The 27,707-nt window shown below is 41.0% G+C and overlaps 1 protein-coding gene across 3 annotated transcripts in view; it reads right to left on the minus strand.

Moving 5' to 3' along the window:
- Positions 1-800: 800 nt before the first annotated feature.
- Positions 801-27,707, minus strand: part of STARD3NL (STARD3 N-terminal like) — a 49,544-nt gene continuing 22,637 nt past the window's right edge. The window contains exons 2-9 of one of the 3 annotated variants that reach the window (XM_082399904.1): positions 24,455-24,722; positions 17,129-17,206; positions 14,403-14,480; positions 12,423-12,476; positions 12,191-12,308; positions 9,075-9,170; positions 2,529-2,604; positions 801-1,296 (exon numbers count right to left, since the gene is read on the minus strand). In XM_082399904.1, coding sequence (XP_082256030.1) covers positions 2,546-2,604; positions 9,075-9,170; positions 12,191-12,308; positions 12,423-12,476; positions 14,403-14,480; positions 17,129-17,206; positions 24,455-24,679 — 708 coding nt within the window. In that variant the 5' untranslated portion in view covers positions 24,680-24,722 and the 3' untranslated portion in view covers positions 801-1,296; positions 2,529-2,545. Of the gene's footprint in view, positions 1,297-2,528; positions 2,605-9,074; positions 9,171-12,190; positions 12,309-12,422; positions 12,477-14,402; positions 14,481-17,128; positions 17,207-24,454; positions 24,738-27,707 lie in introns of all 3 variants that reach the window. The other 2 variants (XM_082399905.1, XM_082399903.1) reach the window with 2 other exon arrangements.

Genomic DNA, 27,707 nt, shown 5'->3' on the forward strand with positions numbered 1-27,707 from the left:
TAGCTCTCACAGTCTGACCTTACAGCACATTCAAGTCACATCCTTCATCCTCCTTGATCTCTGCTCTGAGAGCCAACATCTGGGGGGGCCTTGCCCACCTAGGAAGACTGGCCACATCCTACGGGTCCATCCCAGTGTGTTGGGGAGAGCTCCTTCTCAGGTTAAAGGCACACAGGCCACATCAGTGGTCATGGTGTAGATGGGGGTCCACTCCCGAGACAGGATGTTCTCGTTGTGATGACACCACTGAATTCTTGAGGCTTTAGTCCAAAGCCAGGCCCTGGAGCTCTCCCTCCCCCTTTCTCCATGGAAGAAGCTCCCCCTGGTTAGGCCCCAGCCTCCCAGGGAGCCTCCAGCTGCACTTCGGTCCTGTGGCCCATTCTTAGACCAAGCACGGATGGAGTTGATTTGATGTGCATAAATGGTCAGTTTCCATCCAAACCAGCACCATTTCCATCATACACAGCTGAGTATTTCTTGAATGACACAATGAATAATGAAAGAAAACTGATAGACATGCTGCCTTCCCAGGAAGCATAGCGTTGAATATTCCTGTTTAACAAAAATAGCTCACAATATAATTGAGCTCATTTTAATTCAAACTAGCTAAACACAAGGGAAAATGATTTCACAGAGTGGGTTCAAAGAAGAGTATTTAGACTATTTTAGATCATACTTCTGAGAGAACGATTCCATTTCTGGTGACTTTTTATATGTATTCACAATCCCTCATGTTCCCCTTTTGTAATTCCAACACTTTAGGCCAAATACATAATGCAAAACAGGAAAAATAAAACTGATCATTTTGATATGTTGGATTTTATTACCTTTTAAAATTGTACAAATAGTGCATGTGCATGAGTTAAAAAAACACAAGGGAAATGTAGGGAGTTAAAAAAGAAAGACAAAAGAAATCCGAGACATGAAACAAAAAAATTCCATTCTGCAAGTCAAAATAAAAAGATATTTTGCATACTAAAAAAAGTGTTATTCCAATATATTAAGAAGTCTTTTGATCAGGAACACAGCACAAGACTTTCTGCAACTATTCATTGACAGATCAGACTCAAGTCTCACTGGATACAGGATGGATCATGACATTATCTTACCAGCCACAGGCAGGTGATTAAATGTATGTGGAGATGGTACCATGTCTGTGAGGTATTACAATCAATAAATTCTTTATTAGCCATTCAGTAACGTCAGCAGTGGATGTCACCATTTCAACCCTCAATAGGGAGACCCCAGTTTCAGTCCTTTTTTCCCTCTGGTGACGTTCAGTGAAGGTTTTTCACACTTAGAAAAAGAGAGAACACAGGAATATTTGAGATGTAGTGTAAAAAGGCAAAATGCTACATTTTGCTTTATGCATTTACAACAAAGTCTACATACTAAAGATAGGCTGTGTTACAGACACTTGAAAGACCATGGGTGAGGCCACCCAAGAATTTATTTTAAAGCATTTTAGAAAAGGACATCCTTATTCACATGCCCATATTTTTGTCCTGTGTCTGAACACTGTTGTAGAAAAAGGGGCCGGAGCGTGTTGGGTACCACTGATGCAGGGCAGGTCCTCCGTTTGCTGCGACTCTGGCTGCCTCTGGCTGCCTTTTATTTTTTTTAAATAAAATTCTAAATTTTATTTCATTATTTTTTTAAGTTGAGATGTAATTGACATATAACATTTTATTAGTTTAAGTTATACCACCTAATGATTCTATATTTGTCTACATTGTGAAACGATCACCGCAGTAAGTCTAGTTGACATCCCTCACTATACATAGTTACAGATTTTTTTTTTTTTCTTGTGATGGGAACTTTTAAGACCTACTCTCTTTTCCCTTCTGCGGTTAAATAATTAAGCAGGGTTGCTGCTTCTACAATTGACTGTATGTTTATTTGCTTGCATTTCTGAGGTTGAAATGTTTCCTTTGATGATTTGAAGGGACTGAACAACATGCCCTGACCTGGAGGTACATCGGGCCCGACTGCTGTGACTGGACCACATGTGTCATCTCAGAAGCTCCAGAACCCTCCAGAGACGTCCATCCGGTGCGGGACCAGAACGGATCCTGGTACCACACGGAACGCCTGAGTCCCGGCTCTGCCCCTGCCAGCTGTGCGACCTTGGACCAATCACTCACCCTCAGTCTCACCCGCCTCCGTGTAAGTGGAGACAATGACAGTACCAGCCTCCCAGGACTGCTGCCCTCGCCGCCCTCAGAAGTTAGGGTTTGTAATTAAACAAAGTCTGACACAGAGACATTCTGGCTACATAAACAAAAAGGAACTAAGTCATCCTTATTTAGAAATTTGGGACTCTGAGGTATTTCTCATCCTTCGCAAATTTATACCTAGAAAAGGTTAAGAGATTTTACATTATAAAATGTGCCTGACAAATTCATGTACTTGGGAGAAATATAACGTATAATCACACACATATTCTTTGAATTTTACTTTGAATCTACTCAAAGAAAGGCTCCGTATTTAACCACTTCATTATTACAGTTTCATTTTCAAAGACTTACTTTAATAAAAGTCTTACTCATAGTTCTAAAAGTGGTTTTTCACTGTCCTGCTTTTCTTCAGCTTCATTTTCAGATCCTAGATGGTAGGGAAGGGGAAGGAGAAAAAGTACTGCATTCGATTACAGTAACAAACGATTTCTTTAAAATTATAATCTACGAGCATAAAATTTTAAATGAGGGATACATATGTTTAAGCCACAAGAGATTCAAGTTAACAAAACTGTAAAATAGTTTTACTTTATATCTTGTAGGAGGGAAACCTTTCAAATAGGACCTATCGCAAGCACTGATCTGTCAAAATGGATTTCACGTATGTTCTAAAAATATTCATATGGACCAAGAACTATTATGCACTGCTCCTCCTCTTCTGCTTCTTTGCTGAAAAGCTTACCTGTTTTTCAAGTGCAAGAATCTTTGGGTATTAATAATTTAATCTACGTATTTTGAAAAATAGCTGTATTCAGTGAGTGAGAGAGCAGTGAGGGATTCCAACGTACAGGCAAGGCAGATGGTCACCATTGTGCGCTGTTGCCAGCGACCATGGTTACAACCACTCTGGGTCAATGTTGTGTGAGCCTTCTGTTATTCTTGAATGTGACCCAGTCATTCCACTCTGGGATGATATCCTTAGGATATCTCCCTGAGGAAATAACACTTTTTTCCATTATGAAGACTTTCCCTCTAAAAATGAGAAGAAAAATCTAATGTCTGAGAGTAGAAGAAAAGTTAAGTAATTATTATATTTCCATGAAATATCTTCCATCCACTTAAAAACTGTGTTTATACAGTATATAACAACATGGGAAATGCATATGCTATAAAGTAAAGGCAAATATGTAATGAGAAATATAGTGTAAGATCACATTTGATAAAAATTTTAAAAACTTGATATACTTGTACAAATCAGTAAGACTAGAAATAAATGACCATGTGACTTATGTACATTTCTGGATATTCCAAAATTTCTACAATAAACTTAAAGTGACTTTATAATTTTTAAAACAGGGTATAAATAACACAGACAGTATGGCCAAGAATTATGTAAATTACACAAAAGTAGAAGGAAACAAACTAAACTGTCAATACTAATGTTGCTGAATAGTTTGAAGGAGCGTTATCTTTCATTTTTGTTCTTTTCACACATTTTTTATAACAATTACGCATTCCTCTCATAATCAGGGAAGGGAACTAAAGAGAGTGGTGAGGAGACCAAGGGAACAGGTTAGAATGTTACCTACTCCTGCAAAAGCAGCCAGCCTCACTGTTGCTTTACTCTTATCAGATAATACACTTCAAAAAGGGCAATTTCACCAGAGAGAAAGTGGAGGGGTGGGGGGAGAGGGATGAATTGGGAGACTGGGATGGACATACACACACTACTATATATAAAATAGATAACTAGTAAGGACCTACTGTGTAGCACAGGGAACTCTACTCAGTACTCTGTAATGACCTATATGGGAAAAGAATCTAAAAAAAGAGTGGGTATATGCATATGTATAACTGATTCACTTTGCTGTACACCTGAAACTAACACAACATTGTAAATCAACTATACCCCAATAAAAAGTTTTTTAAAAGGGCACTTTTTTCTTCGAGAACGTCTGCCTGGATTATAGCCAAGAACAAATCTGGTACAGAAGAATGAATGCCTGAGAATCTTAAGAAAAGTTTTGAGTCCCACACCTCAACCGCATAAATGTCATGTCGTTCAGGTTAAGTTTGTGGTAAAACAAATACATAAAGATATAGTGGTTGGGAGGCTTCACTTCCCAGCTTATTCAACTGCTGGAAATCTTAGAGACCCTGGGGTGGTGTAACTGCCATGTCACTTTGAAAGGAGTCTAAGGAAAGTGGTCACAGCGAGCCTTCCTGTTTCCGGGCTCACTTTCCACCTGTCAGGGTAACGGCACTCAAGCCACAATGAGCTGACGTGGCTTGGAACTATTTGGGAGTCCTAAATAAAGCCAAACTTTAAATTAAAACATAATAATGCACATGCTTTCCATAATTTAAAAGTGAATGCTAGCAAGGCGTTCTGGCTATTGTCGAATAAGGAGTTCAACAAACCTTCTCCTTGAAAAGCGACTATAAAACTGAACTAGATGAACCAGACAGCAAGTTCAGTGTTGGGGAAACGACCAAAGGCTTACAACTATGTGAGACGTGCTTGAGAAACTGCAGAACTGTGGGAACACCATGTCGCTCTTTCCTTTGGCTGCCCCCATTCTTCCCCCACCTCCCATCGCCCAGCTCCATGGCAGGAAGGTTCTTCCAGAGTATGGCAGGCCGTGAGGACTGGCGGCAAACTTACACGGTTGAAGGAGCTCATTTAATCTGGGGTGAGAAGTGATGCGATGGTGAAATGACAGACTTGGTGGTATGTGAGCACAGGGGCCAGAGCCTCTGCTGGTTTGAGGTGATGGTCACGGCTGCAGCAAGCATATGCTTGGCTGAAGCTGTGCGCATACACAACGGAAACCCAAGAGAACCCACACTACAGCCTAAAAACCATGAGGCTGTGAGCATATGCAGAGGGGGTGTAAAAATATTCAGCAAAAGAAGACTCCAGAAGCTGAAAAAGGCTTTTTGAAGAAGACTCAAAAAGACCTGAAATTTGAACGTGCTATCCAATACATACAAATATCCATTTGGCCGAGGATGAAAGTCTTAATCAAGGTGACTGACCACAAAGGCTGTCTAATCACTGGCTACCACGAAGCTATGTAGACACAGGGGTGACCCCGAGGAAGCCAGGCTTAAAAATAAAAGAATTAAAAACAACAACAACAACTGAAAAGACACATCCACAACCACACACCACAGGGGACATAATTTCACAGACTTAGCCCACACCAGCATGCATGGTGTCAAATTCAAATTTCCATGCCTTACTCAGCCATAAAAAAGGAATGAAATTGGGTCATTTGTAAAGACGTGGATGGGTCTAGAGACTCATACAGAGTGAAGTAAGTCAGAAAGAGAAAAACAAATATAGTATATTAACGCATATATGTGGAACCTAGAAAAATGGTACAGATGAACCGATTTGCAGGGCAGAAATTGAGACACAGATGTAGAGAACAAACATATGGACACCAAGGGGGGAAAGTGGCGGGGGGGGTGGGGATGGTGGTGGTGTGATGAATTGGGAGATTGGGATTGACACGTATACACTAATATGAATAAAATGGATAACTAATAAGAACCTGCTGCTGTACAAAAAAATAAATAAAATAAAATTCAAAATAATAAAAGATGTTTCAAAAACTCCAGGAAACTTCTCTACCGTACAAAAATGGCCCATAATTTATAAAGGTAAACTCATATTTAAATGTTAAATTCCATTTTATTTTAATGACTTTTATTTATTTATTTTTTTAGACCTCAGGCAGTTTACTTTACTAACTAGTTTTTTTAAAAAATGTACTTATAAAAGTACATTTTGCAGTGTATATATATACATATGTTTAACACAAATAGACTCATAGTGTGTATACTCTTCTGCAAGTTGCCTTTTTTTACTTAATATATAGTGGACTTCTTTCCATCTTAGTTTATAAACCTCAGCCTCCTTTTAACAGCCTCATAGGATTTATGATAAGGATGTACCATTAGTTATTTAAATGTTTTGTCTCTTTTAGGTGTTCCCAGGCTTGGGTTTCATTTTGCCCTGCTTTACTTTATAAACAATACTGCACTGAACATCCTTGCCCACAGATCCTTGTGTGGTGTGGCCACACCCATTTTAGAAGGCACACACACACACAAAAATTTCAATGCCTTCATTTAGATTTGTTTAGCACAGATGATAGTATGCAATTGAGCTATTCTTCATTTTAAGTCAGTCTTTCAATGATTCAAGAGGTGACAAATTACCTTTTCTCCAGCATCACAACTGGTTCACTTAAATTGTCTGAGCACATAACAACCTCAACCCAATCATCCAAGAAAGGACTCTGCTTCCTCATTCTTTCCATTTAATACACAGGCAAACAGGATATGGCTAAACCAACAAGCAAATCTGTAAAACAAACCACTTTTATATCCTTTAAAAGTACATCCACTAAAATGTGCTAATTTTCCAAAGCTCTGTGAGTCTAAAATTCAAGCCATTCCTTTACAAGGAAAAATGCTAACATTTAAATTTCTGGTGCCTCCAATTTCTTTCTTTCTCTCTTCATTCATTCCTTCAACAGTTCTAAGTTTACTATGTGCCAGGCACTATACTAGGTGCTAGAGAAAGACAAGAAAGGGCAAGGCAGGCCCCAGACACCTTCTTATTGATAGGGACCAATTAGCACTGTAAAAGGGCAAAAAGCTTATAACTTCTGCTGCTAGAAGACTATTTAATATTTGTCTGCTGACCTCATAAGAAAGCTTTATTTTAAAGTAAAATCTTCTTTTCTAGGCACATTAATTCCAATAATAGTTTTCAATCTTAAATCTTTCCTGAACTGAACATTCAGACAATGAAAATATAATACAATAAAGTAAGTCACTTTGAACACTCCTCTGCCCACTACTAATCTGGGCTTTGTCTTATACAACACAGCCACCCAGTGGAACGCTGACAGGGTGGTTTTTGTTTACCTTCGTAATTCAATGAAATGGTAATGCTTCCAACTGCCACTAGGTGGTGGTAAAAGTCAAAGAAGGAAGCCAATGGCTTGCTGGATGAAAAATGCCTGAGGTATTCCTCACATTATTATCCTGTTGTTCTGAACTTCTAATTAAAAAAATACATTGGGGCTGAGAAGTTTTATTAGTCTTAGAAAAAAAGTTATACAAAAGCATGAACTGTAATGCAAACTTTTTTTTTGAAAGAATGAGTCCTGTGACATACAAAAATCTCAAGGAAAGCATCCTTATAATGAGGTAATGAAAGTTTAATACTTATTCTAGTTTCTGCTGGCTGAGAAATAGCGTTTCTGTTAATTCATATCTTTATTTCATCTGACTCTATGATTTTGTGTTTTATATTGCTTTTAAATCTAACACCAACAGCCCAGAATATCAAGTTACTTCGAGTTCCCCTAATATCCTATGTCCCATTGCTGTGCCTTTGATATTCACATGGCTCTTTCTGCCTGGAGTCTGGTTTTACTCTAGTGTGTGTGTGTGTGTGTGTGTGTGTGTGTGTGTGTGTGTGTGTTTAAAATATTTACTAAATGTAATGTGGGGAATAAAACAATGTAGTCTCTAACCCAAGTTTATATCCCAGTAATAGAAACAGGCCAAGTCACTGCCAAAGACGGTGCAGTCAGCACAGGACGACAGGGTTGTGGGAGAGAGCTTAGAGAACCGAGGCAAAAGACCCCCTACCTAGGACTGCTGGGAGCCAGGGGGAGGGTGGGAGTGGGGAGAAGCCCTCTGCACGTGTGAGTGGAAACTAGGACTGCAGAGGGTAACGCCAAGGATAGAACAAGCAACATGCACAATGGCTTGAGGGTTTTAGTGTATTTTCAGAAAGCTAAGAACAGCACACGAGGAGCATAAGGAGAAGAGAGCTTGGCTCACTGGGTAAGGGTGGACACAGAGGTGCTTTCTGTCAGGCTAAGGATCCAATGACTTTCTTAATCCTTTGCGCCGCCGAAGGCTTTCAAGCAAGGGAATAACGTGATCAGTCTTGCACATTCATTAATACTGAAAGGCTGCATATTAGCTGTGAGCATGGACACTAGCCCTGGAGCTGGGGTTCAAATCCTCCACCTTCTTGCTCTTTGTGTGATGCTGGACAAACCACCTCACTTCTCTGTGTCTCAACTTGCTCATCTCTAAAACAGGGGTAATGAGACTTCTACCTCACAGAGCGGTTATGAAGAACCTTTAGAACAATGCAATTGTTCTATTTAACATGGCATTCTAGTGGCTGGTTGGGAGAAGGCAGCTGAGGAGGAGGCTGCCGCAGAAATTGAGATGAGAAATGCTGGGGGCGTCCCTGGCGGTCCAGTGGGGAAGACTCCACGCTTCCAATGCAGGGGGCGCGAGTTCCAGCCCTGGTCAGGGAGCTAAGATCCCACATGCCGCGCAGCGTGGCCAAAAAAAAAAAGAAACAAGAAATGCTGAACTGAGGCTACAGATATGATAAGTGGCGCAATTTAAATGAAATCAAGGAGGCAGAAACAACGAGGATCAAAACGGTGTGGTGAACGACGGGCCGGGAGCCACAGGCAAGGGGCAGAGTCCCCAGTGAGGCTCTGGTCTCTGACTTGGGCAACTGGGTAGGCAGTGCTGCCACTGTCAGACATGGGGGGTTGTGGAGGAAGGCCAGTTAGGGGATGACAGATAACAGAGCATAGAGACCCTCCCCCCGGCCACGCATCAGGTCTAGGGCCCTCGACCACGTTTATTTTCACATCTCTGCATCTCATCACGGGTCGCACATCAAGACCACGTCTTAGTCTTCGTTATATTCACAACCTAAATGCCTGGTATGTTAAATGTTTGCTAAGCGTATTGAGAAGTAGAGGGGGTAGTGAGGGGGAGAGGGGGACCAAGTTCTGAATGATGGACAAAGACGCAAATGATAATCAAATTTTTTACCTGCTTCGGATTCAGGAGGAGAATAAAACTGACCATCAGAAAGACCACCAGGTATCAGTGCTGCCCTCTCCGAGGCATCGTGAACTATCAGGAGTCCTGGAAGAGAAGAAATTCAGATACTGGGAATGATGTCAGTGTTCTGGTAGCTTCGTGGCGAGGTTAATCACAATGAAATGGTGTTACTATTACGTTTTTAAAAAAACTCTTAGCAGGAAGGGTGCTCTGAAAATCTTTCAACCAAAAACAAAGTGTTGTTAATAAACTATGAACCAGTACAATAAGGACAGATTTCAACTAGTTAAAAAAAATTGCTTCAGGTTACTCATGGGATTCTTTGACTCTGTATTTATAGCATCTTTCCCTTAGGAAATACCTATTTCCGTATAGAAATCAACAACATCAAAACCAAAGCACAAAGCCAAACAAAAAGCCTGGTCATGCTTTACATCTGTGTCTGGTTAGAGAAATGGCAGACGTAAAGCATCAAAGCACTAGCACATGATGAGAGAGGCCGTCGACAATGAGTTCTTCTGGCTGAAGCTGAGTTAACACCAAGATAAAGCTTAGAGGAAGCACCGGGCCAAATAGCAGGTGCCAGGTATGCATGTAATACATGCTACAGTGAAAATAAATGCTGTTTTCAATTATTTCATTAATTATATATTCTGCTTTATTAGTTACTTTGAATTTGGTTTAATCACATAGGCATGCAAGCCTCAGTCACATTCACAGTTGATAATGCTTTCAATAAAGTTCAGTTTGATGTTTATATACAACTTTTTATTTTTTATTTTTGGCTGTGCCATGCGGCAGGGGGATCTTAGTTCCCCAACCAGGGATCGAACCTGTGCCCCCTGCAGTGGACACACAGAGTGCTAACCACCGGACCACCAGGGAAGTCCTCTACAACTTTTTAAGAAGTGGCTTCCATTAGCTTTATTTGTCCCCTTTCCACAATACATTTTCATAAAGGAACAGAGGGCACAGAATAGAAGACGGACCTTGGTCTGATTAATGTGTTTTAAAATCTACTCTTGAAATTATAATTCTTTTCTTCTAGATTTCTTCTTTGTATATGAGCTTTTGAAAAATGAAACCACTTGCAAGGTTATTTTCCCTTCTGCTGTATCTTGAGGTTACAATCATGCTTAACTTTCTATAAGACACAAGAATTTTTTTTTTCCTATTAGGCAGGGCAAATCCAGCCAGATGACTGACAGAGCATAAAAACAGCATGTCTTGGGGCTTCCCTGGTGGCGCAGTGGTTGAGAGTCTGCCTGCCAATGAAGGGGACACGGGTTTGAGCCCTGGTCTGGGAAGATCCCACATGCCGTGGAGCAGCTAGGCCCGTGAGCCACAATTACTGAGCCTGCGAGTCTGGAGCCTGTGCTCCGCAACAAGAGAGGCCGCGATAGTGAGAGGCCCGCGCGCCGCGATGAAGAGTGGCCCCCGCTCGCCACAACTAGAGAAAGCCCTCGCACAGAAACGAAGACCCAAAACAGCCAAAAATAAATAACTAAATAAATTAAAAAAAAAACAGCATGTCTTGAAACTGCCCGGGTCTCTGCATTGAACTTTGATTATATCACCTCTAAGAGGGCAGGTGGGATGTGCAGGCGTTCACTAAGGTCATCATGCAGAGAAGAATTCCAGCCCCATAATTCATCCTAAAGCTCAATCAATCGTTTGGATTTCCCAGTGAATATCCAGTGATGCTCAAAGCCACACAGGGAGATTATAGCAGCTTTCCCGGGACTCATGACTACGTAACGCCAGCTCTCACTCTGCTCCTCAGAGGAGGACTGGAAAGTCTGCGATGGGTGAACATTTCCAGCTGGCTAACTCCCTCCTCTCCATCTCCATCAGCAATCCATCAAACCGTCCCCCTGTAGGCACTCCGCTGTTATTCACGCTGTGGCCCATTCAAAGGCACCAGCTGCGGATGGACAGCGATGGGAGCCTCTGGAAAGTTGAGGACTTCTGTGTAGAATTGCTACCTCGGCACAAAATGCTTCGTGTCCTCCGGCTATTATCCACAGGGAGAAAAGGTCAACCTGTCCGAGGAGAAGGAGGTGTTGGCTGTTGTTGCTGCTGGAATGTCTTTTCCACCAGTGTTCACGCTTCCTTCTGGGGAAGGCTGGCCTAACAGCTGGAGTGAGGAACCACACCCTGTCCCCGTCCTTTCATCCAACGCTTCCCCCGATGTCTCCTGCAGCCCTGCAGGGTGGAGACACGCGATCTGCCTAACTGCACCCGTAGCTCCACGCAAAGCCAGATCTCTGAACCCTCCTACACTGTTGGTGGGAATGTAAATTGTTCCAGCCGCTATGGAGAACAGTATGGAGTACACTTAAAAAACTAAAAATAAAGCTATCACATGATCCAGCAATTCCACTCCTGGGAAAACCATAATTCGAAAAGATACACATACCCCAATGTTCACTGCAGCACTATTTACAATAGCCAAGACGTGAATCAACCTAAATGTCCATGGACAGAGGAATGGATAAAGAAAATGTGGTACATATATACAAGGGAATATCACTCAGCCATTAAAAAAGAATGAAATAATGCCATTTGCAGCAACATGGATAGACCTAGAGATTATCATACTAAGTGAAGTAAGTCAGACAGAGAAAGATCAATATCGTGATACCACTTATATGTGGAATCTAAAAATGATACAAATAAACTTATTTACAAAAGGGACACAGACTCACAGACTGAGAAGACGAACGTATAGTTACCAAAGGGGAAAGGTAACTATAAATTAGGGATAGGGATATATTAGGGGGAGGGATAAAGTAGGAGGTTGGAATTAACATACACACACTACTATATATAAAACAGATAATCAACAAGGACCTACTGTACAGCACAGGGAACTCTACTCAATACTCTGTAATAACCTATCTGGGAAAAGAATCTGGAAAAGAATAGATATATGTATATGTATAACTAAATCACTTTGCTGTACAGCTGAAACTAACACAACACTATAAATCAACTCTATTTCAATATAAATTAAAATTAAAACAAACAAACAAAGACAGACCTCTGCAACCCCTCCTCCCAGCCTGGCCAGTCTCAGGAGGGGAACTCGGAGAGAAACTTACTGTTTTCTTCTTCTGCCTCTTGAGGTAACACCTTGAAATCCAGGAACCACGTCTCGATCCAGGCAAGGATGAAGGAAATGATGGGCAGCACGTAGCCAAAAGCCCCTTGAGAGAAAAGCTGGAAGAACAGACGTGACCAGGAAAGAGAAACACAGTTACCATGAGCTCACCCTGGAGAACGCAGCTGTGTCAGTACAGATGGTCATGGCACAGAAAAAGCGGAAAGCCATACCTTTGAGAGGATCACTTTTGCTAGTAAAAAGGCACTGGTCACTGCTGTCGTCAACTGAAAGACACATAATCCAGCAGCGTTCAAATTCAATATTTTACACTCTGAAGGCACCTTCCTCAAGCAAGAGACCCATCTGAGCCAGGAACAGGTAATGCCTGTAAAGGGTCTGTCTCACCCAGCTCCCTCCCATGTCACTCTATCCCCTAGACCAGACGGGGGCAAAGTGGGCTTCCACGTGGCACACGAGCCCTGACTGGCAGCTTGAGGTTTCCCTTCACCCACACGCTGTGTGTTGGGAAACTCTGTTTCGTCCACTAGAGGATACAACATGCAAAGATGCTATCGGCATAGGAGAAAGGACCAGTGAAATAGAGGAAAGGCTCCTCCAGGGCTTGGGAAGCCCAGAGGCAATCCCACAGCACCTGGGCTTTGTCTCTCCATCCTTCAACTGATATTTGTAGCAATATGAAACCTGACCAAAGTGAGTGCCAACAGCAGCCTTGACTGACAAAACGGAGATTGGAGGTTGGGGAACATCAGGCATCATGCTTAGTGTTGACAAAGTTGTAGTTAGTTTTGTCAGCAAAACAAAACATACACACACACACACACACCAGCCAGACACACACACACACAACACGGGAGGGGAGGCATCTTACATTCTGATACTAATTAACTTTACAGGCTGACACTAAGTGCTCTTCAGGTACCAGCTGACTCCTTCCAGCTGCCTGGCCCCCACTCTGTAAATGTTTTTAAAAACGAGAATCAAAAACAATAAAATGGATGCGCTAAATCTGACCTGTCCCTTTGATCATTTCAAAGAAGAGGTTGAAGAAACTGTCTTAAAACTCTCATTGCACGTCAACCACTTTCCTGAAACAAACACTGAGACAGATGGTCTGACAAACACCAGTGCACATCATGGAGACTGGAATAGAACGGCCCAAATTGGGGCTGCTGCAGGCAGTGGGTAAGGGATAACCATCACAGCCGTTTGGTATCGGCAACGGCCTACTCAGTAAAGGGAGTCAAGTCCGGCTGAAACTGTCAGCCCTCATCCATGAACCGTGAACTTGGGACTCAATGGATGGTCTGACAGCAGCCCTGGGATTCTGTAGATGCTCAGAAGAGATGGCCCAGGCAGACGCAGCCCCTGGGGGACTCCCCCTTAGGACAGCGCACAACCCCATGCCCAGCTGGACAAGCCCGTGCCGGTCCCACACAGACTGAGGTCTGACCTTCCAGAAGCAGGACGGCAGGTTGGTCCTGCCCACGTCTCTCCAGTCTGAGGACTTCAACACCCCCCCCATATACCTGCCTTGTTAGAGCTCTCAACAAGGTGACTGCTTAGAAGTCCATGGAAACAGGGAAAATAATTCAGGCAGAATTGCTTGTAATTCTTCTCTCAATCAATAAATATTTATTGAGGGTGAAGAGCTTGTGCCAAAGCTCTGGGCTGGAGGCCAGGAAACAGAGGTGAGTTAAAAACTGCCACTGTCTTCGAGAAGCCCGAAGGCAACCATAAAAAGGGAGCTTTCCCCTTTAAGACTGGAGCGAGGGGGATAACACAGTGAGGAAGTCAGTGATCAAAATAAGCAGAGAGCAAGTCCTGAAAAATCACCAGGCAGCTTCAACCCGAGAGGAAATTGTCCAAATCGCTTCGTGACAGAGGGACGGAACTCATCTCTCGTTTGCATAATGAGGTGGAGGGTGGGCTGATGCTTGGACCACAATCACGGGTCGGCCCTAGATTCCTCACTTGTCTCAGTCTCCATAGCGACAAAGCTAGTTACTCATTACCTTTGGAAAGAAGCCCCGGAGAGTGAAACCTACTGAGGTGTGGAGGACGGGGACTCAGGAAAAGCAAGTGGAATTCAACCCAGATGGAATCCACATCTGCCCGCAGCTCAGCCCTCTTGTGAGCAGGGCCCAGCCACCAAAATCGGAGGGGAGGAACCACTCACCAGGCATACTCACCGCTATGGCCCACCAATGGCGCAGTCTGCACACGGCATATGCAAGTATTAACACTTTAAATCGAAAAACTGCCAAAAGCTGTATTAAAAAGAAAAGACAAGATAAGTTTTAAGGAATATACACAAAGGTAAAGTCATTGGGTTTTAGGAAGAACCCACCAAAGTGTCTTCATTATTCTGATTTAGCTGAAAACTGTCCCAGATGGGTACTGGTCTACAGACCAGCGTTTGGGATCTTCTGCTCTAGAATTTATGGAATACTGCCCAAAGAGGGATTCAAATTAACTTCCCATTATCAACAAAAGAATATATAGTTAGATGTTTATTTTACCTTTCTATTTGAGTCCATATATATTCTGATATCCTTTTAAGGTTGGAGAAAATGCTTTGAAAGTTTCCACTCCAGTACCTTTTCACTCCAAGTACAAATACTGACTTTTTGGAAGATACCAGATTCTTAGTGAAGTCCCCTGCAAAGCTCTGAGTTACTGGGGTGTTGGGAGAGTTCTGCTATCCCAGGACCGGCCCTCTGGTTTTTCAGGGTGGTTCAGGGACTTTTGTGAAGCCTTTTATGTGCATTATTTTCCCATGTAATCCCCCAGCCCAGCAATCCCATGAGTCAACTGTCATTAAGATGGATAGAAAAATTGTCCAAGGCCACACAACTCTTAGTGAGGATGCCACGATTTGAACCCAGGTAGCTTGACTCCGAAGACCAGGCTCTTATCCACTATGCCTTAGCTGTTTCAGTAATTCTACTAAGGAATAAACACGGAATAAAACTTTACTAATTTTACTTGGAAAACATACTTATTCTGAGTAGGGAGAAGTCAGGTGGCTCTGGAGCAATGCCTCAGGGTAGGGGGTCTGCCCAAAGTTCCTCACTAATCACAACTGCTGAAAGGCTGGAGGCTGACAACGTCTTTGCTGCCACTGGCTGGGTGACCTCACTGAAGATCCTTTCACGTAAATGAAGTTTGCAGTTGTTTTTGTTTTAATTTCCTGCTTTCATTAAAAACGTGTTTTCTAATAATCTGCTAACCGTTTAGTTTCTCTATGTATCTTACCCCTATCTTTGCATTCCGGACTTGGCAAAAGTATAAGTCTTTATTCCTCTATCTCAAAGTCTCCCAGATCCCAAGGTTTCCTGGAGGCTGTGTCCATTTCCAGGGCCAGGCATGACAGTCTTTCCAAGCTGAGCTAATAGGTCCCACCTATTTGTCCAGTATCATTAACTCCCTAAGCAGAGTTCAGACAATCCTTGGAGATCTGGCCAGTGGATTAATTTGGCTTCCCGGTAAGTCCTGGCTCAGACTATGTTAAGATAAATTCAACAGGGGAAATAAAAGGAAAAAGAGAAGTCCATTTTGTTATTCTATGTCAATAGTTTTACAGGAAAAAATTATCAAGAGATTTGGGATCTCACATGCTCTGCCACCAAGTTCAGTGACCTGGGGTAGGTCAAGACACTGAACCATGAGACTCAATTTCTTCATCTGGAAAAGGAGATTAAATTATATCAGTGGTTTTCCAAATATTCTGTAGCAGCCAAACACTTTTTCAAAACAATCTTATTGGAACCCTAACATACCGTACAGATGAAAATGGAATTACTCAGATTGCAAGGGGGTGATGACATAAACCCTGATCTCTATTTACTGGGAACCCCATCTCTTTCCTCATACATACTTCTGCAGTGAGTGTGGGAAAAACAAAACATAACAAGACTTTTGAGAGTAGTATGAAAACCACTAGAAAATATAATCAGTAATACTCTTCATCCAAAACTAATGATGGTAATAACCGTGATTGCAGGTGAGTCTCTGAGCTCCTAGGACATACCTATCATTGGGCTTAAGTGTTTTCCAGGTATTATTTCATTTATTTTTCAGAACGATGATGATCTCGTTTCACATATGAGGAAACTGAAGTTTAGACCTAATATATTCAAAGATATACAATGAGTGATAGTGTTGTGAATCAAACCCAGGTTTTTCTGACTTCAAGGGTCTTATCCATTTTGCACACAGCTTCTAAAGATAGTGAGTAAAGCAGTTAAAATGAATTTAGGGGGGATTCTTTATGAATTTTAATTGCCTATGTCGTGTCTAACACAATGTTAGAATCTGACTGACTTACACTATCACCTATAAAGAGATACTGTGAGATGTATTAAACCCAACCAAAGTCACAGTGTGTCCTGGAAAGATACTGCCTCATCTACAGGTAACTGCATCTATATAATTCTACAACTGACTAGTTTTGCCCAAGATTATCAATATATCACTTTTCTCAAAAACTCCTATTATGGAAAAATGAAACAGAATTATTTTTAAAAATATACACAGAAATCTATCTCAAGACAGAAAAGGAATGGCATTTTCACTGTGCTGTTATGTAAACAGGTGCATTTTCCTTTCAGTGATTAGGGTCTGTCAGTGGCTTCTATCTCAGCCATTTTAAAGAATAAAGGAAAATCAGAATGGCTTCTTCTGCTATGCTCCCTTATTCCTCATTAATCTTTTTTTTCCTCAAGATGACCAGGCAATTTCTTAGAAAGAGAGAGAGAGAGATTGCACTGAATGGTCCAAGAATAAGGAAAAAGGAAAGATAACGTTTAAAAGAGGAAAAAAGAATGGCACAGAATCTGAGGTCTACTGACAGGAAATTTGCCTTTTGGTTAGTTTCATCATGTCCAAAATGAAACCTACAACAGAGAATACTTACAAATATATCAAAATAAGAAGAGTAGTAGTCATACTGCACCACCTCTTTCTCTAACGTGTTCTCAATACCTCCATTCACCTGGGCAGGAGAGGAAGAAGTAAAAATGAGGAGAGTTATGCGTGAAAATAATACAAGAGAACACACAAGTAAGGTTTTACATACACTTTTCTGCCTTCTCCTAACCCAGAAATGTTAAAATATGGAAGAAAAGAACGCTCATAATTCGAATAGAAAAATGCTGAAGAGCATTTCCCACTTGAATTCTGAATTCATTTGTTCAACAAATATAAATATATAATGACGAACAATGCCTTTTTTTGTAGTTCATATTTTGGTAAACTGAAATGTTAAATGTGAAAACTAATTTTTTTTCTCTTGTAAGATAAATTCTTCAATCACACAAACATATATTTTTATTATTATTATTTTTTTAACATCTTTATTGGAGTATAATTGCTTTACAATGGTGTGTTAGTTTCTGCTTTATAACAAAGTGAATCAGCTATACATATACGTATATCCCCATATCTCCTCCTTCTTGCGTCTCCCTCCCACCCTCCCTATCCCACCCCTCTAGGTAGACACAAAGCACTGAGCTGATCTCCCTGTGCTATGCAGCTGCTTCCCACTAGCTATCTATTTTACATTTGGTAGTGTATGTATGTCCATGCCACTCTCTCACTTCTTCCCAGCTTACCCTTCCCCCTCTCCGTGTCCTCAAGTCCATTCTCTAAGTCTGTGTCTTTACTCCTGTCCTGCCCCTAGGTTCTTCAGAACCATTTTTTTCTTCTTTTTTTTAGATTCCATATATATGTGTTAGCATACGGTATTTGTTTTTCTCTTTCTGACTTACTTCATTCTGTATGACAGACTCTAGGTCCATCCACCTCATTACAAATAACTCAATTTCGTTTCTTTTTATGGCTGAGTAATATTCCATTGTATATACAAACATATTTTTAAAGAAGACAATTAACATTTATCCAGGGCTCCCCTCACTTTCTGACCACTGCACTATTTTAAGTCTTGGAAGGTCAAGTGGTCCCCTGATCTCTTAGCACACATCCATGAAGACAGTTATCATGACACAGGATAGAAGTGTAAAAAATCTCCTGATTGCTCCTATTTGCTCCTAGCACTTTAAAATTCTGCACTCTTATCAACTTATATGTATATATATATTTTAACTTGAATAGATAACAAAATAAGGACCAGATTAGACCTATGTGAGAGTTATAGTAGATGATGAAAATTAAACCTAATACGATAAATTTTCTGTCCTCTCCCAATTTTCCTATCAAGATGAATTTTAAATGATCAAGCTCAAAATTCTGCATATCGAACTATATAGAATACTAATCAAGGAAGGGAACGTATGCGTGGTAGCGAATGTAGCATTCTAAGCAGACCCTCTATAAGGCGAGGGCCCGTGGATTAGCTGATAATAGTGAACATGATGTACAACAGTAAATTCACGGTTCCAATCTGGAGCACAGACATTGTTGGTCCTGGCAAACCAGTGCAGCTGGTCTGAGAAGGACAAATTAGAGGGCAATTAACCCAAGACCTGGGTAAAAGAAAAAAGGGGAAAAAAATCAATAAGGAATACCTTTGCAAGGTTTGCTAATTGGTCAAATTAGAATAAAAGTTGCCATAAGGAAAGGATTCTCTTGGCTTAGATACCTTTTCAAGTACAGTTGACCCTTAAGCAACAGGGGTTTGGACTGCACGGGTCCACTTACACGTGGATATTTTGCAATAGTAAATACTACAGTACTACATGGTCCATGGTTGGTTGAATCCGTGGATGCGGAGGAACCTCGGATACGGAGGGCTGGCTACAGATTATACAAAGATTACTGTCCCCCTCCCCCACATGCTGGGGTCAAGGGTCAACTGTACTTGTTATGAAAATGGAGTATACCATAAACACTATTCTGTACTTTAAATCCCTTAAGGAGGCTTAGACTTCTGTGTAATTTGCGCAGGTTGCCTACAGACCTGCCTGACTATAGATAGACCTTTACAAATGAATAGAATTGAAAACCTGGGAGCAAGGAGAATTAAAAGCCAACCAACCATCTAGTCTCACTGCTGTGTCTCTTCAGACTAAGGAAACTTACCAATATCCAACATAATTTTAAAAAAGATTATTCCAAGTAGCCTACGGCAAAGAGGAGTTCTCTACCACATAGAAGTTACCCCTCCTGGCTGAGAGAACAGGAATTAAAGCTGCTGATAACAGTTCAATAACTAGCCAGTAGAAAAGGGTTCTCTTCAGTATCCATATACTTTAAGAGACCCTGATTTCATGTTGCCTTTAAACACAGAAATCTAAAATCTACATTTCTAGCCCATCTTGTACTATAAATTATTTCAAAATCTTGGTCGTTTCTAGCACAAGATGTCCCAGATTCATCTTTAGTTTCACATGGAACCCCTTCCCAATCAGAGCTCTGCCAGAGCTGGTACTGTTATTCTAGGCTCCATCCTTAGAAACCTTAGAGACATCTTTGGATACTGGGGGTGATAAAATCAGCCTATCAACAAATCGTCTGATATTTCTTCCTTTAGTATGTCTCTCAAGTTAGCTGCTCCTTTTCTACTCCTACCACCTTCCATGGGGCTCTTTCAGCAGTTTCTGAGTTAATGTTCTTACTGTCAATCTGCACGGAATTTATCCTAATCTGCAAACCACTGCCATGATCTTGATCCATTCACCAAATATCTGTTGAGCACCTAGTGAATGCCAAGGACTGTTCTAAACACAGGGAATACTCCAGTAAGCAAAACAATATCTCTGCCTTTATGGAGCTTCCATGCTAGCAGGTGGAGATAGAGACACATAAGAAAATCAGTGCTACACAGAGGACAGAAGCAGGACAGTGTGATGGAATAACAGTTGACTCCTCTGGGTTGGGTGGTCATGGAAGTCTTCTCTTGGTGACATTTAAACTGATACCAGCATGCTAAGTTGAAATCTACATCAAGATAAAGGAAATTAACCATTTCATATAGAAGGAACTAGTATTAAGGTCTAAGACAGAAGAGAGCTTGTTCCATTCTGAGAACAGAAGTCTGGCTGATCTGGGTGGGCCAGGAACAGAGGGTGGGAAAGGAAGTCTGGGTTGGCTTCTGAGGGGCTTTGCAAGCCAAGTTTCAGCATTTGGACTTTATGCTAAGTGCTCCGGCTAAGTCCATGAAGGGTTTTAAACAGAAAGTAACATCTGATTTATGTTTTTACTTTTAATAGTCACTCTGGATTCTATCAGGAGAATGGATTTTGGGAGGGCAAGCGTGCAAGCAGGCAAACTGGTCAGGCACAGACAGGGTGCAGTAGTTTGGATGAGTAATAATGTTGGCTTGGTCAAGGGTGGCAATGGTAGAAATGGAGAGAAGGGATCACATTGTGAGTATATTTTGCAGGCAGATTTGACAGGACTTACTTTTAGATTGGACAGGGGGCATGAGAAATACAAGCAAATCAATCAAGGATGAGTCTTCACCTTTGGCCTGAGCATCAGGGTATTTTTTTACTGATGAAGAAGTGGGTGTGTGTATGTGTCGTCGAGGAGCAATGTCAAGTTAAGCGTCCAAGTCGACACAGCAGGTAGGTCATGATGTAATGTGTAATGTGAGTCAGTGACCTCTGGAACATCTCAAAACCGTGTTTTCCAATCTGCTCTAGAACCTATCTCAGCTCACAACTGAGGTAAGTCCAACACTTCCATGTAGCTCTTTAAGAATTTCAATTGTTTAGAACCAGGTTACCTAGGCAATTTCATTTCCTACAGGCACCTTATTTCTAGCCAGGCTAATATTTTCTCTGCATCTGCCCTTGTCCCCTCCAAAACACACACACACACACACACACACACCCGCATAAGCACAACACTCTTGCCTCAGTGCTTCTGTTCACCTCCATCTCGAAACCCTCTCCCTATTGGTTCCACCATCCAATCCTAGATCACCCTTCTATCCCCAATTCCACTCTTCAGATAATTCCAACCCAATGAACTCTCCCAGTGAGTTTTTGTTATCATGGGTCATCACAGTTTAACTATAGAACATAATGACAGTGGGGTAATAAAATCAGAATCAGAATCAGTAGGATAATAAATACCTGAAACATAAGTGTAACAATAGAGATTAATAACCAACTTGTTTTTTCTCTTTCTGGGTAGAATTTATTTAGCTAATAGTAAATTACATAATCTATAGTTATATAGAGCTTCATAACTGCCAAGGGGCTGTGGAATGTATCTTTTTATTTGCTCCTCACAAGAATTCACAAGGAAGGCAAGACAGGTATTAGCTCAGTTAACTGACTGAGAAACCAAGGCTCAGAGAACTTACATGGCTTGCCTGAGGCCACAGAGTTGGCCGTGACAGCTCTGGGACAAATTAGAAGCATTCTGACACTTTCTGGTATACCAGTTAGAAAATAAGAAGACAGGCAATAAGCACTGATAAAGGTCTTTCTTGAACCGTAATCTCAACCAAAGTGTCAAAAGCTGAGAAAGAAAAACAACTTCCCTTCTCCTGCCATTTTGACCCCTGTCCCTGTCAGTCTAAAGAGCCTGGGGTAGAGGAGTTTGGAGAGGAAACAGAGTCTTCAGGCAAATCAAACTGATGGTGAATTCTAGATCCAATTTGGGAAACCAATCTACTCAAGGGTGTACCAGCAGATCCTATACAGAACCAGAACCATCCCTTCAACTGGCCCACAGAAATCAGCTGGCCCAAGGTCTTCCAGCAGGAAAATGAACCAAGGTGCTCTTAGGCTGCTCCAGCTCGCCCAGGCCCTGCACACCAGGCTGGGTTGGCGCCAGTCAACTCCCTGGAGCCAGGAGGAAAAGTGGCTAAGTTGGAAGTCATATATGAAGGCGAAATATTTTGGTTATTGTTATGATTGCATAGAACAGCTGGGTCCCCATACTCTTTTGAAGGCCTAAGCTCCCTTTATGCTATTTCTTTCCTCTTTTAAAGATCAACAGTAGGAGGCAATATAAGATATCTGTTACACCTCCTCTGCTAAACTTTAAAGCTCATGTAGCTTTTTGTGGAGCTTGCAACACCTGAATCAGAAGCCTATGTCTTGGCACTCAGTAAACGTACAGGCATGTGAAAATAACAGTGGATCCGAGTGATTAGAGATTTACAGAGACAGACAACAAAAGAAAAGGGATGGTACAGTGTGTAATGAAAAACCCGGGTTAGGACTGACAATTCAAAACAAATAGAACTAGAAAGTTAAATGTTTTCTTTTTTTTAAAATAGCCTTGCTAAGAAAGTCATGATATACTATCTTAAAGATCATATACTCGTTTTACAAATGGGGAAACTGGTAGTCAGTGGGAAAGTGAGGATAGAAACAAATTTCTTAATTGCTAGGCCTGGTGATTTTTCATTTATAAAATGTTGCATATGGATGGAAACAGATCCCTTTATGATGAACGAAACAGGGTGCATCCCACTTACTTCACTTCCATTTCAATTTCCTTGAAGCAGTAAGAAAAGAGGGAAGTGAGTAGTGTAATCCTGTGACCCACCACGGCCCCATCCCATAGCTTCCCTAACTTAAGTGCACACTCAGTGGTCATATTAGTGGCAAACCAATGAATGCCTCGATTTTGTGCTGTCACTGCAATAATTTTAAGTGTGCTTCCTTAAGACTGCTGCTAAACTTTCCTGTTAAAAGATGCATTTCTTTTTCATCTCTCATGCCACAGCTGCTGGTTTTGAAAATATATTACTCCTTTAAAATATATCAATTTAAATATATTCTTTAATGGGTATACATGGAACATATAGTTAAAGGAGACACTTTAAATTACTGTTGTCATGTCACTGGCTTTTCTGGTTTGAAACAAAACTAAGGCATACCCACAATGCAAGATTAACAGAAGGCAAAATCTATAAACAGAAACTTAACAGTAGATTCGTGCTGCATATGACCTTGATTCTGGGAAAAAAAATCTATCTTCTTTTGTTTAAATTTTTTTTATTTTCTAATATAAGTATATATCTGCTTTCATGAAGAGTTTTATTACTCTATTAGAACTTATGATGAAATTAAATGAATCCAATGATGCTAATTTTTAAGAGTCTAGAATCTAGAACTAAAATTGCTGCTATGAATCAGAATATTAATCAAAGTTTAGATTAAGACATTGACTCTTTCCATTATGAGGCAAAATTAAAAATCATTTTCCAACAGGAATCTCAGCATCCTTTCATATTTTCTCTATTTTAATAAATTTCTTATAAAGCACCTAGCACCATGCCTAGCAAAGAGGAACCTCTTAATAATAAACACTAGCTAATAACTATTGCTACCCAGGCCTTAGCAAATGTTTCTTGGAAATAAATGAACTGCTGAAAGTGAAGGAAACAGACAATTTTTGCTTGGGAGGAAGCATTCTGGAAGAGTTCACCTATTTGTTGGTAAGGAATGTAAACAGTCAAAGCCGAGGCTTTGGAGAAAACAGATATATTGTCTTAAATAAAATGTATTATTAAAATGAATTTCACCGGCTTATTTTTATTTTTGTTAAATGTGGCAGCTAGAGAACTTAAAATTACACATGAGGCTTGCATTCCATTTCTATTGGATAGTACTGGTCTAGACAATTATTTGGCAATATAACCACATAAACTTGACAAAATAGAGACAAAACTCCAAATGCCTCTAGGATTATTTTTTGATAAAATATGAACAAATAATCTTTTGCAAAAAAATAAAAAATAAGTGCATGCAAAATCTTAAATGTGGGAACTAGAAAGTAAATGCAACATTTAAAACATATTCCAGAAGCATGTTACATTTTTTAAAGCAACGATTAGCAGTTTTTTCCTGAAAAGGGCCAGGGAATAAAAAACTTTGCCTTTGTGGGCCAGATGGACTCTGTCAAAACTACTCAACTCAACCACTCAGCACAAAAGCCAGCCACAGACAATATGTAAACAGATGGGCAGGGCTGTGTTCCAATAAAACTTTATTTATAAAACCAGGCCACCTGAATTTAGCTCTCAGACTGCAGTTTGCCATCTCCTGTTATAGAGCAAACCCCCAAGAATTCAACTTTCATAATTGCAGACAAAGTGAATTTTAAACTAACCAGGTTCGTTTTAAATATTGATAATAACCATAAAAAAACAAGAAAGGTCCAAATCAGCTGGAGAAGACCAGTGGTGCCTCATTTGAAAAAAAGATGAAATTCACGAAAATGAGACAGAAATGATGAGAAAAATAAGAAAACTGGTTTTTTTTTTGTCTCTGGAAACAATTTGTATAATGTCATAAAAAAAAAACCAACCACTTACATTTAACTCTATTATCCACAGTAACGTTACAAATAAGAGGTCAAAGGTGACAAACAAACAGAAAGTCCTCCTGACATCGGATATGCCTTTCTTTTCCCTTCCTTCATAGGACTCAATCCTGGCCATGAGTTGGCTGGGGTTGATGGAATGGACTTCGCGCAGGGAAGCGTGCGAGCTCTGACTCCCCATGAGAGCGTTCTCCATGTCTTCCAGCACAGGGTTCATCCTGCAGGGGGGTTAAAGGAGCCCCTCTCCAACTTCACCATCCCTAGAGAGAAGAAATCTTTGGGGAATGAAAGAGAAACGCACGTTAAATCAGAGCCCACCTGACACCACAGTGCTACCCCTGCCCCGTGTGACTGCCCGTCTCCCTGAGCATCAGGGTGTTTTAACTGAAGACATTTCTGTCTTGATGAAGATATAGAGAGAAAGAGAAATGAGAAGCAATTCTTGATGTTATCCTTCAATACTATCAATACCAAAAAAACTGTTATGGGAAAGACCGTCAGTAAAGAAGAATGCATATCTATAGTAAGTAGTAAAGGGTAAAAACAGGCTGTTAACAACAGAAAGGTGTGCCTGGAACCTGGAGCAAGCCTCTGGGTGACCCAGCCAAGCCAGCTTCCTTGCGGTGCCAGGGAGAAAACCTCTACAGTTCTGTCAGTGTCACTACCCATGGACTAGGAAAACATTTACTGAATAGCTTCCCAGAGAGCATGTAACCAGAACGTGTAAACCAAGTATAAAAAAAAAAAATCTGTTTCCTAAGAGAAATTGCTTTCCACCAGAGGTATCTAATAAACCAAATTTAGCATTTCCATTACCTCTTAATGAATAAGCATGTTTCCGGGCCTCTTCTTGGAAAAGAAGTATGCAGACCTCAAAAAGTTTACCATTAGTTTACCATTATAACCCCACCGATAACTGCAACAGTCACAGTCCTATGTGGAGACGCAGGAACCCCATCCCCGCAAGGCCAGCATGTGCTTCTATAATAAAAGACTGGCGATCTGAATGATCTGATCTCCTCATGGATGAGGCAAAGTCATCAGACAGAGGGTATGATGGATGGTATTTTTCTTTGCCAAATATTGTAGTCTCCCTTCCTACACCACCTCTCCCTATGGGAGGATTATATACCCCTGGCTCTACTGAATTCATATGCCTTTCTTTGGCCAGTGTAATGTGGCCACTGTAATGTGTGTTACCTGCGCCCAGATCTTAAGAACCAGCGCATGGCTCACCCTGCTCTCGCTTCTGCCACAATGACTGACAATGTCCAGTAGAAAGAAGAACATTTCCCAGGTGGGTAAAATACAATTTCAAAACATTGCTGGAATTTCCCTAAAGTAATATGGTCCCATTTGGTCCTATTCAGAGTCCAGAACTCTACATCTTCACACTGGACCTTCAATTCTCTCCCTCCCCACACTCAGGAACAAAAGTCCTTTCCACATTTTCATACAATGTGGTGATTGAATGACATAGCATTTTTGAAAGCAATTTCGTTATGCAGTTTGAACTATGATACTTTAAAATAATCATACTTCTTGATCTAGTAACCCTACTTCTGGAAATCTATAGGAAATTAACTGTAGACCTTCAAGGCAAAAATTGATCTATGTCATTAGAGCCTGGGTCACTGATTACCTCTGAGCAAGAGGAAAGGAGAAGTGACAAGAGGGTGCAAGCTTGGTCAAGTCCTCTTTCTTGGGCTGAGTAGTGCTAACATGGTTGTACTCACTTTTTGATAATTTACTGTCGTATCAATGATTTAAAGCCACTAGACTGTACAGAAAATTCAACAAATTCACAATTCAAACTGAGGACTGTTTTTAGGAAGAAAATCATTTGCAAGGTAATTGGATCATCTTCTTAGTCTCACCCATTCCTCCTTTCCTGAGCCCACCCCTCATGAATAAAAAGGACAACAAAGCAAAACAGCCACCCCAGAAATCGGAGGCTATTTCCATCTAAAAAACTGACATCATACAATGCTGTACACCTGACTTGGGAAATGAGAATCATTACATTATTTTTCAGACGTGTGTATATATAACTTCTATTTAACTAGAATGTATAGATACTACTTGCAATAGCTTCAATGATAAAGTTACCCACTGCACAGATTGCTCTCAGCAGCTTGACTCTAATCAGACTGATCTCTGTCTGGGACAGAAGTAAATTTTAAAAGGGAGGGAGGGCTTCCTTTTAATGTGTCAAGAGGAAGATACTTCTAAAGCCTCTTTCTACTCTACAATGATAGGATTTCATTCTAACCATGTCCTTCAGAAAGATTCAGTTCAAGTGTCAATTCCTTCAAGAAGACTTCCCTGAAATGCTGCCCACATTCCAATCGCCACGCAAGGCCAAGTGCATCTCCTCCAAGCTCCCCTAGGACTATGGATATGCCACTTATGGTACTGCTTACCACACTGTGCCTTAATTATCCACTTACTTGCCTGCCCTCCTGCTAGCTGGAGTGCTCCTTGAAGGCCTTGAATTTGATTTGCACATCCCTGTGTCCCCAGGGACTACCTCAGTACACAACACACAGCAAGAACAAAACAGATATTGACTGGATAAATCCTGTCTAGCACCTAGCACAGACACTCACACCAGGGGGATCTCAAAAAACTCTGCTGAACTGAGGAGACCACACTGTTTGTTTCTGAGGAAAAGCTTGGTTATTTTCCCAGATATAATATTGAAAAGTATTAAATATCCAGTTCTTGTACTGAGTCCTCTCTGGGGTTGGCTTGAGGAAAGCTATGCCTCTCTAAAGAGGGTATTAAGTTCTGATTAGCTGTACACGCAGGAGGCTGAATCTACCATGCAGGGTTTATTCCAACTATGGAAGAAGCATGGGGAGGGGGGAAGGTGATAAGGAGTGCGGTGGAGAATTATAAAATAAAGAAAACCATCCCCTTATCTTTTACTGGAATCTGTGTAAGGAGATGAGAATCCTCTTTTGTTATTTTGGTTTTTGAAAAAGAGATTCATATCGTAATTGTTTTATCTGGATGGGTAACTATCCTCCTCTGTATTGGCTAGCTATTTCTACAATCATGCTGTGTTCACAAGCTACCCCCAAACCCAATGGCTTAAAACAATCTACATTTGTTCTCAAGCTCGTGGGTCTGCAGGGTGCCTGCAGTTCAGCTGGTCTAGTCTGGGCCCAGCTGGCAGCTCTGCTTCAGGTAGTGGAAAGCAGAGCTTGGCTTCAAACTGTGTTGTGTCTAAGTCTGCTGCC

The sequence above is a fragment of the Balaenoptera borealis genome (genome assembly GCF_965194805.1).
Source record: "Balaenoptera borealis genome assembly, chromosome: 7".
Taxonomy (NCBI): Eukaryota; Metazoa; Chordata; class Mammalia; order Artiodactyla; family Balaenopteridae; genus Balaenoptera; species Balaenoptera borealis.